Source organism: Thamnophis elegans, chromosome Z (assembly GCF_009769535.1).
Source record: "Thamnophis elegans isolate rThaEle1 chromosome Z, rThaEle1.pri, whole genome shotgun sequence".
In the NCBI taxonomy this organism is placed as follows: Eukaryota; Metazoa; Chordata; class Lepidosauria; order Squamata; family Colubridae; genus Thamnophis; species Thamnophis elegans.
In genome coordinates, this window is record NC_045558.1 from 106,043,926 (window position 1) to 106,059,385 (window position 15,460).

Below are 15,460 nucleotides of genomic sequence, written 5' to 3' on the forward strand. Positions count from 1 at the left end.
CCACTTCACCTTCCACCCTCTTTCATGCCTGTGTCTTGTCAACCAGGCAATTTTGGAACACGTGTTTAGTATTCTTTCAGAAAAGCACTAGACCTCTCTTCAGAAGCAGTCCAAATGATAGGTAGATACATATTACTTTTGAAAGGATGATCCATTAGTTGGGCAACTTGACATGTGACTAAACTAGCCATGCTAAGCATCTTTCTGTGTTCTCCATTCACTACAGATTAAGGAGAGCAATAGGTTGTTGCTTTTCCTTGTTGGCCAACGATGCTTGAAGGAAGGGAAACTCTGCCAGAGTAATCCACCGTCTCTTGGAAAGAAAATGCATCATTCACTGCCTTCAATGCCCAGGCAGAATGGCAATAAATCATGGCAATAGGGCAATTTATGCTGGCATACTTATCTATCAGTTCTGACTGAGGAACACTACTTTAACACAGCTTTCTGTATGTGCCCTAAAAAAATGTAACAGAACTCCAGCACCCCCCTATGGTCTCTTCTGTGTTTAACTTGGTTTGGGTTTTGCTGCATCATTGACATTTATGATGAAATAAATCTATTTTTACGCTCTTTATTTGATTGATACTAATCACTGAATTTTGAGTTATGTGCTGAGAACCTTTGGAGAATACAAGGAGTCAACTACTTCTAAGAGGTCATTGCAGAAGGCCTCCAACAACAGTCATATTGTCTGGAAACTCTTTGAAATACCATTCTAGCATATTTGAAAGGCACCAATTTTGGGGAAGACACCTATATAGAAAAAATATTTGGGATTCACTCAGGAACACAGTGAAATCCCTATAGTTCTCCCTGGTAAATTAGAGTTCTCAGATTTGGTCCGTGATAGAAGACATCCCAGTTGCCAGAATAAATGAAAATGGGGCATTTGTTACATTGAAGTAAACCATACAGCTGAAATGATAATTATTCCATAAAACTGAAAAAAGAAAAAAAAGAATTCAAATAAAGGAAGAGCTCTTCGTTGGACAAAACTGGAGGGCTTATTTTTTTTTCAGAGATCTGTATTTCAGCACAAAGCTAAGGGATGTGCTCCTAAGGTTGGATATGGATATGTAGAAAATTCCTTTGTTTATATATAGATATTGGGAAGGGGGGACTTTTAATAGCAGCATATATTTATATGCCAAACAATAATTGTTATGTGTGATTGGGAGTCACCTAGAGTTAAATATAAAATGGGTGGCTATATACATGCTTTAAATAAATAAATAAAATAAATGCAAGCGCCATATTTATTTGATGAGTCAGTTATCAGGATTTATTTAATTATGTAGTTATCCTGCTTTTATTACTTTATAAAAATTCAATGTGGTGAGAATACATAATCCTCCTATTTTTCCCACAAGAACCCTGTGGATTGGCCTGAGAGAGAGTGACAGGCCCCAGTTAGTTCTAAGGTCAGATGAACCTCCAGGTATCTAGACCAGCACCTTCAACACTACACCAAACTGGCTGTTGAAGTTAAATTTTTAAATTTGAGACATGTAATACAATCAACTAGAATACCATAATACCTTAAGGTAAATGTGCGTTTACCTCCATTCCCAAAAATGGAACTACAGGAATAATGCTTAAAAGCAATGTTTCTTAATAATTAAGTGGACTTCAACTCCCAGAATTCTCCAGACAGCATATTTAAATTTACACATCTTAAAGTTGCCGAGATTATGAAACACTGCTTAAAAGGATGAGGGGGTGGGGACTATGCTCCATTAGTAAATAAGTCAAAGCACAAATATGACAAAATAATAAAAGAGTGGGAGTTTCCTGTACATGTATTTCACAAATCCACATTATGGCACAAGTGCCATAATAACAGCTGTTAAGAACATAGTCTAAATTCACAAAATAGTGCTTTTGGGGAAAGAAATTGAAAGATTAAAGCCAGATACTTTGCCTGCCCCCTTTACATAGATGATTAGCAAATTTGGCAATTGCGAAAGCAATATGCCAGTTGGGTCTTGGCAATCTAGAATCATGTGGAATCCTGTGGCTATCTTTTTCTGATGGATACATGAAATCTGTTCAAATTAAATCATGAACCAAAACGTCTTCTGATGAGGACACTCAGATGTATGAAAAACAGCTTTTAAAATTTTATTTTCCATAGAAATCATGTTAAAGGATTCACAGTTTACTCATTTAATCGGCCACATTATTGTTCGCCAACACTCAGCAAACTGCTTCTCCTTCCTTACAGCTCTGTTGGAGTGTTCTCTCTATTGTACTCATAGCCACGCAAACAATATTTCATGACAAATAAGTGGAAAGGCAGGGCAGATATGAATTTAACATCTGTGCTTATGGGTTTTTGTCCAACTACATCATCATTCTCATTTCATTCTCATCTTGTGCTCTAGACAGCTGTGCAATATAGCTCTTAGAAGTATTTATAAACATGTTTTGTTCCCACTCTTTCATGCTTACATCACTGCAGAGGTGCACCTATGTTCTGTGGTTGATTGGACTTTCTTACTTGTTTTCCACCTCTGGCTAAATTTCCTACTTGTCTTGAAATACCTGTGCTCCAATTTGCATTGCTAATCTGCCTTCCCTAATAAAATTCTCAGGACCAGTTTTGAAGAGTGCGTGGGCGTGTCTGTCTTCAGGTTAAGAGGGGAACAGAGCTTAGAAATGGGGAACCCGCTTTGTATAAAAATAAAATCAAACTTAATCCAGGCCAAATTTTTAAATGGATCAGGCAGCTGTGGAGGGAGAAGCCTTTCACTGCTGAGGCTTCTGGAGAGCAGATGTGAGTCAAGCAATAACACTGGGCCAAATGGTCAAATAACCTGATGTGATCTAAGTCAGCTTCTTCTATGTTCTGCTCTTAGAACAGTCTCTAGAATAGATCATGAATTTTGCTAAGTCAGTGACCATAACAAATACTATTCTTTGGAACAAGCAGGGGCAAAATGTAATGTTGCCAATGAATACATCAAGCTAGCCATTCCTGTTTTTTTGTACTGCATGCCAATCACAAAAGACAACTTGTAATATCTCTATTCTTTCTGTACTTGAATAAAAGTCTGAGCTTGTATAATCCAGAGCAGTTTCTCCAAACTGAATCTTTGTCTTGAGCTATTTAAGATTTTTTTATACCAGCTTGCAATTCCTATTATATTAATTAGTCTGCCACGATCAGTCATGTTTACCTCCAAATAAAACTATTTTTTATTTATCCTTAATATAATCCTTGCATAATCACATGTTGATAGAAAAGACGGTAATAAAAAATTCATTCATAAGATGAATGGAAGAGGGGGGAAATGGGAGGAGGAACTCTGTGCAAATTAGCATTTCACTTTCACATTAACCTAGTGATATCAGTCCTAATATGTACATTTGCAATTTTAGATTTTAATTTCTCAACCAAAACATGTTGCAATATCCTCTTCTGCACACACCTGCCACTCATACACAGTCTCCACATACTGCAGCTTCATATCCAGTATGCATTAATTGTCTGCTTCAAAGTCACATGTGCTCCCTGCCTTGGCTATGTTGCAAGGGTGTGCATAGTGTCTTTTGTAAAGATGAAATAGGTATTTCAAGAATATTTATCCGGCTGTTGAAAACTCAGGTTGGCCGAGTCAAATTGCTATTCCTGAAGAAAAAGAAAGACATGGTAATTGAAGAAAGAGTCATATACTGAAACAGGTGAATGTAGAAAAACTAGCTGGATTAAAAATATTCCTGAGAAAGTGAAGAGATGAAACATTAAGATTATGTTTGGGAATTCTGGCTCAGGAATTCTGGGACTTGAAGTCTACAAGTCATAAAGGGGCTCTCGTTCCCCACCTCTGGTATAAAGCAAAAAAGATTTTCAGCTACTCCACTGCTCCACTCAGCATATGAAATAAATCTGAGTAGTTTTTAGCCCACACTTGAATTCATCCAATGAAATAGCTCACAAGTTCCAATGGCACACTGCACTACTGCTGAATAGCATTTACCACTGCAGAGTTTTTACAAATGTTAAGTCAAATTCTGCTTGCCTACAATGTCTCTGCAGTGGGCATTGTTTCTGAAATAGCAGAGGACAAATCTGCTTCATTTCTTCATGATAGTCTATCAAGTATTGCTATCATATTTCTTTTTAATATTTTGTAGATTCAACATTGTTCTTCCAACAATTCTTTACATAGAAGTTTTACTACCTGAATCACCATCCTCTGAGTATGATCTAATTCCTTGATGACCTTCTCAAAATGTGGTACCCGTTTAAACTCAATGCTAGATAAAGTTCAGCCAGTGCGAAATAGCATGAAACGGTTCATTTCTCAAGTTGAATATTATGTTTTGATTAATGCACCCTAGAATTAAATTTTTAAAAGCTGTATCTGGCTCATCTTAATCTTATGACCTACTGATACACCTAAATCCTTTACATACAGCCAAGCCAATGTTTCATTCTATCCTTGCCCTTTTACTTCTGTTTATCTACAATTGTACTTTACATTTGTTTCAACTGCTTGGATATATGTATCTCACTTGTAGGTTCCCCAACGATCAGAGCTAAATCAAGGGTATGAGGTTCTTTTGTTCCGTTCTTTATTTTCCGAGAGGCAGAAAGACCGGGAAGTCAGGATTTTACTGAGCTGTTCCAGACTTTGTAGACTTACAGATGTTGAGGAAGTTCAAAATTCCCTATTAATACAATAACTGTCTCTGTGAAAGTTTTGCAACTGTTTCAGAAAAAAAAAACATAATGTGTGTTTTCTGTTGGCTTGGCAGCCTGTTCTATATTGCTACCTTGATAGAATTTTTCTCTTCCTTTTCTTCCTATCATCATCTATAGGCTTTCATCATAGCTTCCAATCTCAGATTTATGATTTTATCTGGAGGCTTCAGAAGCCTTACATATAAAAGCTCCTCTCCTTCCTCCCCCCCCCACTCATCTGTTCCTTTTGAGCAAGATATAGACTGCAATAAAGTCATCCATCAATGCCAATCATGTTGAACCACCTTCAAGACTAGCCTTCATAACCACAGGGATCACTCTGAAAATAGCGCCAGCCTCTGCTGCTTTCTCATATATGTCAGATTTCAACCCTAGTCATGGTCCTGTGGAGAAAGAGCCAAGTTTAAGAACTGAGAATTCTTAACGCTTCCCTCCTTCTTCATAATATAATATTTGTGTTGTACTTACCCCAACATGCATGCTGCATGGGAATTCTGAAGATGATAGGGCAACACATTTGAAAGATGTGTGATTGGAAAAGATTGGCCTACTCTAATTAAATCTGCTTAACACTCCTGCACTTTCAAGACCATTAAAGATTGAAAATCTGGGTCTTTACTATTGTGGCTAAGGTTATCTTCATTTTGCTTTATATTTACTCCTTATCTGTCTCTAGTGCCTCCAGTGTTGAAGATCCTGAGCTGATCTGGTACTGGTGGTAGCAGCAAATACTAATTTAAGTTATGTGCAATATTTCATGGTAACACTGCAATGAGGACATTGTGAGTAATTTAAATGGTTATTTCTTCCATCAGAGTATTTAAGCATATGGAACTAGAAATCCAGCAACAGCTTAAATATGTTAGGTAACCACACCAACGCTATCCTGCCTGAAGAAAAGGTATGCTGGAAACTTTGATCGTAAAAAGCAACACCCAATTATTACTTTTGATATCCTACCCCTATGGTGCATATCCGCCTACAATTTTTATGACCCCCACCAATTTTATAGTGCTAATTAAAGAAAAGGATGCTGCTGTTATTTTCATGTATGCATGTGTATATCCACATCCAGACAAATAATAAAGTTTTTTTCAACTTTCAATTTAGCAGATGAAAGTTACATTTTCTGCTGCCGTTTCATACTATGGTAACAGCCTGGCATTCATGTCACTTTTAATTGCTTCATATTTGTTTTCTACCTGCAAGGAGCTCTGGGAAGTGTATATGGATTTCCCCAATGATCCTAGGAGGTATATTCTGGGGGGGAAAAGTGTTGCTAAAAAAAAGTAGCAAATTCTTTTGTCCTTTAGCTTTGTGGAGCTCTGGACAGAATCCATGATCCATAAATAGTGCAGAAACTGAAACTGGAGCAAGAAGCTACCTGTTAATGGATCAAAGCAAAATTGCTAATGAGCAGAAGTCTAGAAGAGATGGAGGTTATTATACACACATTGCCTGGGCTTGGGAGTGGGGAGAATAGGTAATTTTAAAACTATTCTCTTTTTCTGACTGTAGAATGAAGTAGTAGAGTGAATGAATGTAATGGCATTTTTTTTCTGCCAGTTCTCTAGAGCAGTGGTCCCCAACCTTTTTATCGCCGCGGACCAGTCAGCCTTTGATAATTTTACCGTGGCCCGCTGAGCGCGTGCAGGGGTGGGGGGGCATTGTTCGCGACGACACATTGATTGTTTATATATCACGTGCATACCAGCGCGGGGCTCTCTTCCCTGGAGCCTTTGCGCACGGCCCAGGAGCTTTTGCGCACGGCCCAGGAGCCTTTGCGCTGCAGCGATCATGTCCCCCGGCCGCTGCAGCGATCATGGCCCCCGGCCGCTGCGCGGCCCGGTGCCAGGTACTCCACGGCCCGGCACCGGTCCGCGGACCGGGGGTTGGGGACCACTGCTCTAGAGACACATAGAAGGGAAAGGAAACCTGTGTCTTCACCCCTATTCACATGCGTTTTTTGATGTTGCTAAATTACAACTCCCATCAGCTCCAGCCAGCAGAGATAGGGATGAAGATTTCTGGAAGTTCAACATCTGCAGTTTCCCACCCCCGCATTGGAGGCTAACATGAGCTCTGTTGGTGATTCTGAACTTCCTGTCAACTCCAGTACTGCCTTTCCTCTTGAGAACAAAGGTCTTTGGTCTGTTGCAGGATTATGCAGATTTTCCATGGGAATAAGGCTTTCTGTATAATCCAATGCTCTTTCCTTGAAAAGGTTTTCCAAGATTCAATTCAGATAGGATCTTGATCTTTATTGCACACTCTCTTTAGACAGCCTGAGTCTCAAACCTTCCTTTCTCTCTATATCCAGTTCCCAATCCCTAGATAATGTTGGAATTTTGAGATAGGATCCCAATGATAATTCTACCTGTTGTAAGGTGGGGGTGGCGCATCGTGCACCCCTGAAGCTGCCATTGCTTGCTCATAAGAAGGAAGCCCAGGTGCAGATTCCGGCTTGGGCTCATCATCAAAGCAGGTAAGGGGAATCCCTGGATTCAAATTTTCCTGTGTTCTTCTAAAAGGAAATGGAGATGGAGGTAAAACAAAACAACAACCCTAAAAAAATTCACAGGCTTTTTGTCTGTAAGCCTAACTTAATCAAAACAAAAAATTAGCAAACTTTTCACCAGCTGTTTAGAAAGCATACGGGCTGTTTGGAAATTAAGGGAATTTTAGTCCAGTAACTCACACTACAGGAAAAAAGTTGAGAAAACTATCAATTTAAAAAAAAAAAAATCATTTTGCTTAATATCCATGAAAGATTTCTGTAGGATGGAGATGCTGGAAACTGTAGTTCAATGATGTATTTTTAACAACTGTGTAAAAACATCAACTTCAAAAAGATATACACATTGGAAAATATGCACGCAGCTAAAAATTATCAGATTTATAGTTTAATTCCTCTAGAGGTCAGCCGTGTTTGCAGAAGGCTGATATAAATCCCCATAATACTGTTGTTCTTTTCATTGATGCCAATGTTAATTCTGAATCAAATGCTTTTGACCTCATGTTTACTTGGTGACAAAGTGCTAGAATTATGTTCCCCTTTCACTTTCTTTATTACATAGGGGGGCGCAAAACACCTCCATGTGGTTCCTGACACATACCTGGATCGATTTCTCTCTTTAGCCCGATATTTGATACAATACATGGCCACAATTATAAACATGACAATAGCCACCAAAGCTGCAATCAGGCCAGCCACCAGGCCTGCCACATCTATTCCAGGATTTCCTATGAAAACAGGTAGACAGGAAGGGTTACTGGGACTCTTGTTGCTTAAAACAACAGGAGATCCTAATTCTAACATCCATGCTATATTAGGGCTTGCCTCTTAGAACTGGGGAATCTTGGGGTAAAGGTCTGGATCACAAGGTTTTGGAATAAACCTGGAACAAAAGCTTTAGCTCCAGGTCAAATTTGTCAGGACAGTCTGGATATAAGGATGGCTCAAGGGTAAGTCCTCCATACTTTTTGAGATCCCAAAGCCCCCTTTAATCACGTTGCCAAATTGTAGGTGCACCAGTGTTGAAAATCAGCAATTTTGGTTTTCTTGGTCTGGAAATACATGGAAACTGGAATATGTGTCCTAAAATATCTTTAAACTGGTTTTAAAAAGGAAAGGAAGCACCCTGGAGAAATGGAGAATCTTGGCTCACCTTGTGAATGTCTCACACGCTTTCCTCATTACCTTTCAATGCAGTTTTCTCTTGTGAAAAAATGTGTAGTCCCCAATCATCAAAATTTTACCCACCCGAAGTTAATCCTAAACACTAATGATAATCACTGAGAATTCCCAAAAAGTTATTATCTGTCACATTAGTGCCCCACTTGCAATAATTACAATCTGAATTGGTTGATCTGGTATAAGTATATGGCATGCAATGAGGTGGAGAACAGATTACATACATCAACATACAGTTTTAGGATGGATTACTTGATTAAGCAGGAGAAAGTCGTATAAGCACATCTTTGTAGAAAGGAAAAGGTATGATAGGGCAAGGTGTTTGCCCATTACAGTAGAATACTATAATGTCCTTAGATCAGCATTGCTTTTTCATATCTTGAGGCTACAGATCTCATTCAGAGGCATTTGGAGAATGGAAGGTACAGGAACTGAACCGTGGCATTTTCATTCTACTGAGGCTACTTTCCGACTTGTAATTAATAGTTTCACCCAGCCATCCCTGTAGCAATATAAAGCCACTCTTTTTTGTTGATATTTCTGAGCATAGCAATGTTTGGGTGATACTAGAAGACACTACAATAAAGCCATCTTATATAATTTTACAGCCTTTCCTCATTTGCATCTAATCCACTATAAACACCTGTGGCAACATTTTCATGCTGCCATGTTCCCATGAGGCTGTTTTCATCTTGTCCTTGAAGGCTACTTACTTAAATCTCAAGTGTTAAACCACACTATTCCTGCTTAAGCTGCCACCATCCAATAGCAGCTTTAACGGTATCTGAAAATGACCTTAGGAAATAGGAGGAAAAGCTACAGACACCTGGATGTAAAAAATTTCTCAGTCTAAAGAAGAAGAAGAAGAAGAAGAAGAAGAAGAAGAAGAAGAAGAAGAGGAGGAGGAGGAGGAGGAGGAGGAGGAGGAGGAGGAGGAGGAGGAGGAGGGAGGAGGAGGAGGAGGCATTAAAATAATTTCAGAAGGGTTCCTCGGCAGTTATCTGGAGAGTAATAGGGAGAACGAGAGAAATACTTTGTTGTGCAAGATTTTGTTAAGATAAAGTTAGCATTAATAGTTGCACTTCTTATCTGGACTGCCTCTAAGGACTAACAGAGCTTTAGGACAGGCAATTCCAAACTTGGCATCTTTAAGACTTGTGGACTTCAACTCCCAGAATTCCTCAGCCAGCCATGCTTAAAATATTAGAATTGCCAAGGTTGGAGAACTTTGCTTTAGAACATGACAAAAACCTTTAGGCCTTGTAATTCATTTCTTCAAAAGGAAGGCAGGTGGCTGCGGTGACTTGAAGCAAAGGCAGCAGAGGCAGGATGAGGATCAATAATGGGGTAGCAAAATTCTTATTACAGGGAGGGATTACCTCAGGAAACTGGAAAGTCTTTTGTCACCTAACTAATGCTGAAGGGACAGAATGCCCAGCCTTGTTACTATTAAATACACAATAGTGGTTGGAAGATTTTAGAAGTCCCTACGAGTTATTAGTTACCTATAAAGGTAACACTTGATTCAAGAAGGATAATGCAGCATTGGAAAGCACAAATACATGGAATATCCCATTGCTGTTTTGTAACCTTTTCGTAGCCTTACTTACCTGCTTCTTTTCTATAGTTCTTCCAAAAATTCATCTGGAGGGAATATCAAAATAGGAGAATAATGTTAACATGATAATAAAAGTCATTTGTTCGTTTGTTTGTTCTATCTCAAGTTGCCTGATTCTAAATGACTTGCTGGACAGTATCAAATGTTTCTGAGTATCCAACAAAACATAACAAAAAAATACAAAGGTTACTTTTATTGTCTTCTGTTGTAGAAGGTAATCAGTATCTTCTACAAATGACTTTGGGCTCTTTGCTTAAAGTTTCTCATCCTATGTGTGAGATAGAAAATAAACCAGCCTAAATTTTGCTCTCCTCACTGCTAATCCCAACTGCCTAGGCTCTGAGTTGAAGTAGGAACTGCTGTGGGTTTTTTTAAAAAAAAAAATCATTTTGAGAGATGGCCAGACTTATGAGTTCAGCATTCTGTCAAACCTGCCCTTCACCTGCCACCTCACCCAGCTGGGAAATGTTGGCACTGCAAGAGGAAACAGATAATGCAGGAAAGGAGGACCACTGTTGGCCTCACATCTCTCAGCCAAAGCCTGAGTTGGAGACCTGGATCGACCTGAACATTTGGCAGTACAAATAACAGTTCATAAGCTGATGGATGGGATTTGCAGAGGATCCTTCCCTCTCTTATGCTGGATACATTTCCTACTGCCACTGCTGATCAACTGCTGTTTCATTGATCCAGGCTGTCCAAGAACAAAAGTAAACCTGATTCCCATTGTTCAAAATGCAACAATACCCAGGGTCCAGAGGGAGAGGGCATGCTCATAGGAGACTAAAGCAGTTAATCAGTGCTGAGCAGATCCCACTACCTAGGAGTCACCCAATAGCACCATTAACAAATGATGAATGAAGCATGTTTTATTGTACCCATGATATAATTTTGTACAATGGCTTCCTGGTTGCTAAAGGGGAAAACACAGCTTTAGCTCCAAAACAGCAAACTAAATCTTATTTGCCTGTGGTGATGCTATTTTGGGCACCTGGACCTAACTATCTTCCACGAATGTAAGCAAAGGTAGATGTCCCAGGATAATATTGCAAGATACAATCTGGGATGGTCACAAGGACTAGAGTCTTTAGTCTTCTGAGCTTTTGGACTCATGCTGGAGCCAATCCTCAGGAAATTTCTCTCTGTTGGCAACTATTAAATATTGTAAAGGTAAAGGTTCCCTTTGTACATATGTGTTAGTCGTTCCTGGCTCTAGGGGGCAGTACCCATCTCCGAAGAGCCAGCGCTGTCCGAAGATGTTCCCATGGCTGTCATGACTAAACGGCCAAGGCGCACAGAAAGCTGTTACCTTCCAGGGGTGGGTCCTGGCAGGCACTACTGCCAGTTCACTCGTGTGTGCGCTTCGCGTGTGTGCGCTTGATGTGTGCTGTGCATGTATGTGCAGTGCAATTAAAATGAGAACTGAGAACTGAGAAACAAGATGGTGCCACCAATGGTGCTGCCTGGGGAACTGGTTCGGGGGCGTGGCAGGCCTGTACCGCTGCCGGTTCCAGTGGCCCAGGCCGCCAAATCAGTCTGAACTGATAGGAATCCACCACTGTTACCGTCCCACCAAAGTGGTTCCTATTTTTCTACTTGCATTTTTTATGTGCTTTCGAACTGCTAGGTTGGCAGAAGCTGGGACAATTAACAGGAGCTCACTCTGTTATGCGATGCTAGGGATTCAAACTGCTGATCCTTTTGATTGACAAGCTCAGCCGCTGAGCCACCGCGTCCCTTATTAAATATTGTACACTGACCCAAAATGACAATAAGTCAGAGACATATAGAAAATTAAAATGGTATTGGGGAGAATCAGCAGCATGGTTGGCCAGCTGTTCAAGAAGACTAAGTGCTGACCACATCTCTATTTTAGGACACAAGAAAATTGCTCTACTATAATCCCATGGGACTAGATTTCTCAGGAATCCTAACTTGAATCTGATACTTGCAATTCATACAAAGTACACTAGATGGCACTGTCCTATAAGAAAAGAAAACCTGCAACAGTCAATAAATACAGTAATCAGTCTATAATAAACTCACAAATGTTTGAAAATCAAATACTTTTCGGTTTGATTAAAAAACTGACCATTAAAAAAAAAGCAAACAACTTCTCTATTTCACTAAATAAATACAAATCCACAAAGAGGCATTCTTTCTCTATCCAGGTGCTGAAAACTATCTAGAATATAGAGTAAATTATATTGTTGAATGCAATAGATATATAAATTGTATAAATTACTATAAATAGGCAGACTGGAAGATTTTCTTGATAATGCAGTCTTATCCAATTCCATGTTTTGTAAATGTATGAGAGTTAAACTTTCATCATCCATGTGATTATACACAGGAATTAGGAAATAGGTTACCTGACGCACATGAAAGACAGCATAAGATATTGCATTGCTGTATCTTAATGAGTTGTTCGACCTATAAATACAAATCGAGTACCAGCATTCTTAGCTGTCCTGCCTGTACATGAACATGAACGCACTACAGAAATATATCTCATGTCTCCAATAATGCCTTTCAAAAGAATTTCCATGCTCTTTATAAATAATACTCAGCATATGGAATAGTTGTGTGTGTTCCTAGCATTGTTGAAAAAAGCAAACAGAGTCCTGTGTTAACTGGAATCCTTTGGTAGCTATTACTCATCAACATTCCCCCACAACAACAACCTTATGAGGTGGGGTGAGCTGATAGAGAATGATTGTCCAAAGTCACCGAGCTGGTTTTCATGCCTAAGGCAGGCCTAGATCTCATATAGGATTCTGGTTTGTAGGCCAGCAACCTAATCACTACATCAAAGTGGCTAGAGGCATCAACAGTATTATCTATTGATTTATTATTTAAATTTATATGCTTCCCATATTATTCTGCAAAGCAATTCTGGGCGGCTTGCAATAAAAATTGTTAGAAAGATTGAATGCATGCGTGAATGAATCCATAACACTCAATTGGACGAGAGAGTTTCTTTCCTTTTTTTTAAATTATTTTAAATCTATTCTAAAACCTGTTTTATGTCTCACACTTGTTTGCATACGTGTTCTGCTGTGCTGCATTTCAGAATCAAGACCCACAGAAAAATGAGGGTCAAGAAGCATGTTGCATGCGTCTTATTAGTTCTGTTTATGTAGCTGTGCTTTAAAATTATTAGATTTATTGTTCCTTGAACTACAGCTAATTTCCTTGGATGTATAAATCATTATCTCCGATAGACAAGGCTCATTAGTATACAAAAATGGCATTAATATGACAATTCAGTTGAGATCTGACAAGTCAATTAAAATTTAAATGGAAAAATATAATGATCATAATAGTCATAGGGAATACATAATCATCCTAACATTCTTAAATTACCATATATATATACTGGGGCAGGAATCATAACCTCTATTGCCACAAAAGTCTAATGTGGCTACTGAGTCCCATACTTAAATCAATATTCATCTGCAAAAAATCATGGGAAATGTCATGTTGCTAACCTATTACCTATTATAATTTAAATGTCTTAAATATTTTTATTTATTGACCAACAATATGATTGCTAGCTACTTGCACTTTGCTTTTGAGAACAGGTTAGTACAAAATAAATTTTACTAAGTTAAAAGCATAAAATTGAACACTACAAAGCAATCAATAGGATAATTATTACTATTTTAATCATATTCACAAAGATAATGTCACAAAATGAATCTGTCTGTCTGTCTGTCTGTCTATCTCTATCTTAGATTTGTGTGTCACTCATCTCTTCTAGAGGTGACTCTGAGTAGTTTACAAACATTAACCTTACAAACATTAACATCACAATAAAATTAAAGTAAACCAGCACATTAGCTTCAAATATTTTTTATTGGACGCATTAGCTCTTTAGGGGCCAATCAGAGTGCATTCAAATCCATGTTTGCATGCACTGGAATTTCCCTGGAGACTAAAATGGCCTGGAAAGCTGGCCTTGAAAGAGTCAGAGTTAGTTAATTTGAGACAAATTATATACTGTCAGTCTCTGTCCCTAGGGAAAAAAAACACTTTGTCCAGTTCCCACCAGATTATGTTGATATAAAGCACTTGCTGGCTGGGGAAGACTGAATGAGAATATCCTTTATTAGTGAAATGGTGAGTCTCCACAAATACCAGTTTTCAAAAAGGTAAAAAGATTTGAAGAGAAGATAGAGAGGCTGGTGTGGAGTAACATACATAGGCATGAATGGAAAACTCCCAATATAGCAGCTTATTTAGTCAGAAAGAGGTCAGTGAATTGTACATTTTCTATTAGGAAGAATAATCTAATAACTAAGTCCACATTTTATGTTAAACTGTTTAGTAAAGAGATACTCGGATGGATGAAACCACCTGCTGTGTTTTGTGAAACTTTATTTACTTATCCATTATATTCTAAGCAAAGCACTAACCTATTAAAACAAGATAAATAAAATCGAGATATGCAGACAGCATTCTAGAAACTTCAAAAACTCCACTCAAACTGTTCTCCTTGTTTGCTGACACACATATGACCTGATTCATGCAAAACAATCTGGACTTAACAAACAAACTTGTTTCTCTGCTAACTATTTGCTATATTGGGAATTTTCTATTCATGCCGGCTTCATTTCCCCTCTTTTCAAGCCAGAGATTTCTCTGGCACAGTTTAGGAATGATCAGTCAAGATCTCAATCAAGACCTTGTTGGTGGTTTACACAATAAATCTCTTCTGAATTTTCCACGAAAATCTGACAAGGGGATCTGACTTAGTCAACTAATTCAGTGGTCCTCAACCCCCGGTCTGTGTCCCTTTTCTGGGCCACAGCCCATTTGGAACAAGGCCGTGAAAGTGATGGAGAGTGCATGGGTGTTTGGCATGAACACAAACGTAAAACCAGAGGTGGGTTCCTACCAGTTTGGCTGAACTCATAGTAACTTGGCGGCCTGGGTTGCTGGAACCGGCAGCAAACCAGGCCTGCCACACCCCTGAACAGGTTCTCCTATGGCGGGACTCTCTTGATTTTTGGTTCTGCGTATGCACAGAACAATTTTCATTGCAGAAATGTAATCCCCCCATTTTTTTGTTTCGCCCATGCACATAACTTTTTAGGTGCAAATGCGCACGTGCATGGAACACATTTTTTGCGCTCTGAATGGCAGTAATGCACAGCAACCCACCCCTGCATGAAACCATCCTACCACTGCCATCTCTGCTGATCCACTGACCTGGAAAGGTTGGGGAAGGCTGAACTAAATTACTTTGCAGCTTTGGAACTTTAACGGGACAACCAGAAATAGTGATAAACTGCGGTTAACCATCTCTGTATGCACCTGCTGGTTTATTCTCTATTATCATACAATCAGAAAGAAGAATTGAAGGCCTCTTTGTTAAAGGAACAGAAATTTGCAATGTAATCTGAACCTGACAGAGCACAGTAATCCTTAAAAT

General features: G+C 38.9%; 1 protein-coding gene across 5 annotated transcripts in view; it reads right to left on the reverse strand.

The window, feature by feature from the left end:
- Positions 1–2,101: 2,101 nt before the first annotated feature.
- The window catches only part of PRRG2 (proline rich and Gla domain 2), a 32,747-nt gene continuing 19,388 nt past the window's right edge, over positions 2,102–15,460 (reverse strand). For 3 of the 5 annotated variants that reach the window (XM_032238159.1, XM_032238157.1, XM_032238161.1), the window contains 4 exons: positions 10,016–10,049; positions 7,828–7,954; positions 7,089–7,235; positions 2,102–3,634 (listed from right to left, as the gene is read on the reverse strand). In XM_032238159.1, coding sequence (XP_032094050.1) covers positions 3,607–3,634; positions 7,089–7,235; positions 7,828–7,954; positions 10,016–10,049 — 336 coding nt within the window. In that variant the 3' untranslated portion in view covers positions 2,102–3,606. Of the gene's footprint in view, positions 5,095–7,088; positions 7,236–7,827; positions 7,955–10,015; positions 10,050–15,460 lie in introns of all 5 variants that reach the window. The other 2 variants (XR_004257022.1, XM_032238158.1) reach the window with 2 other exon arrangements.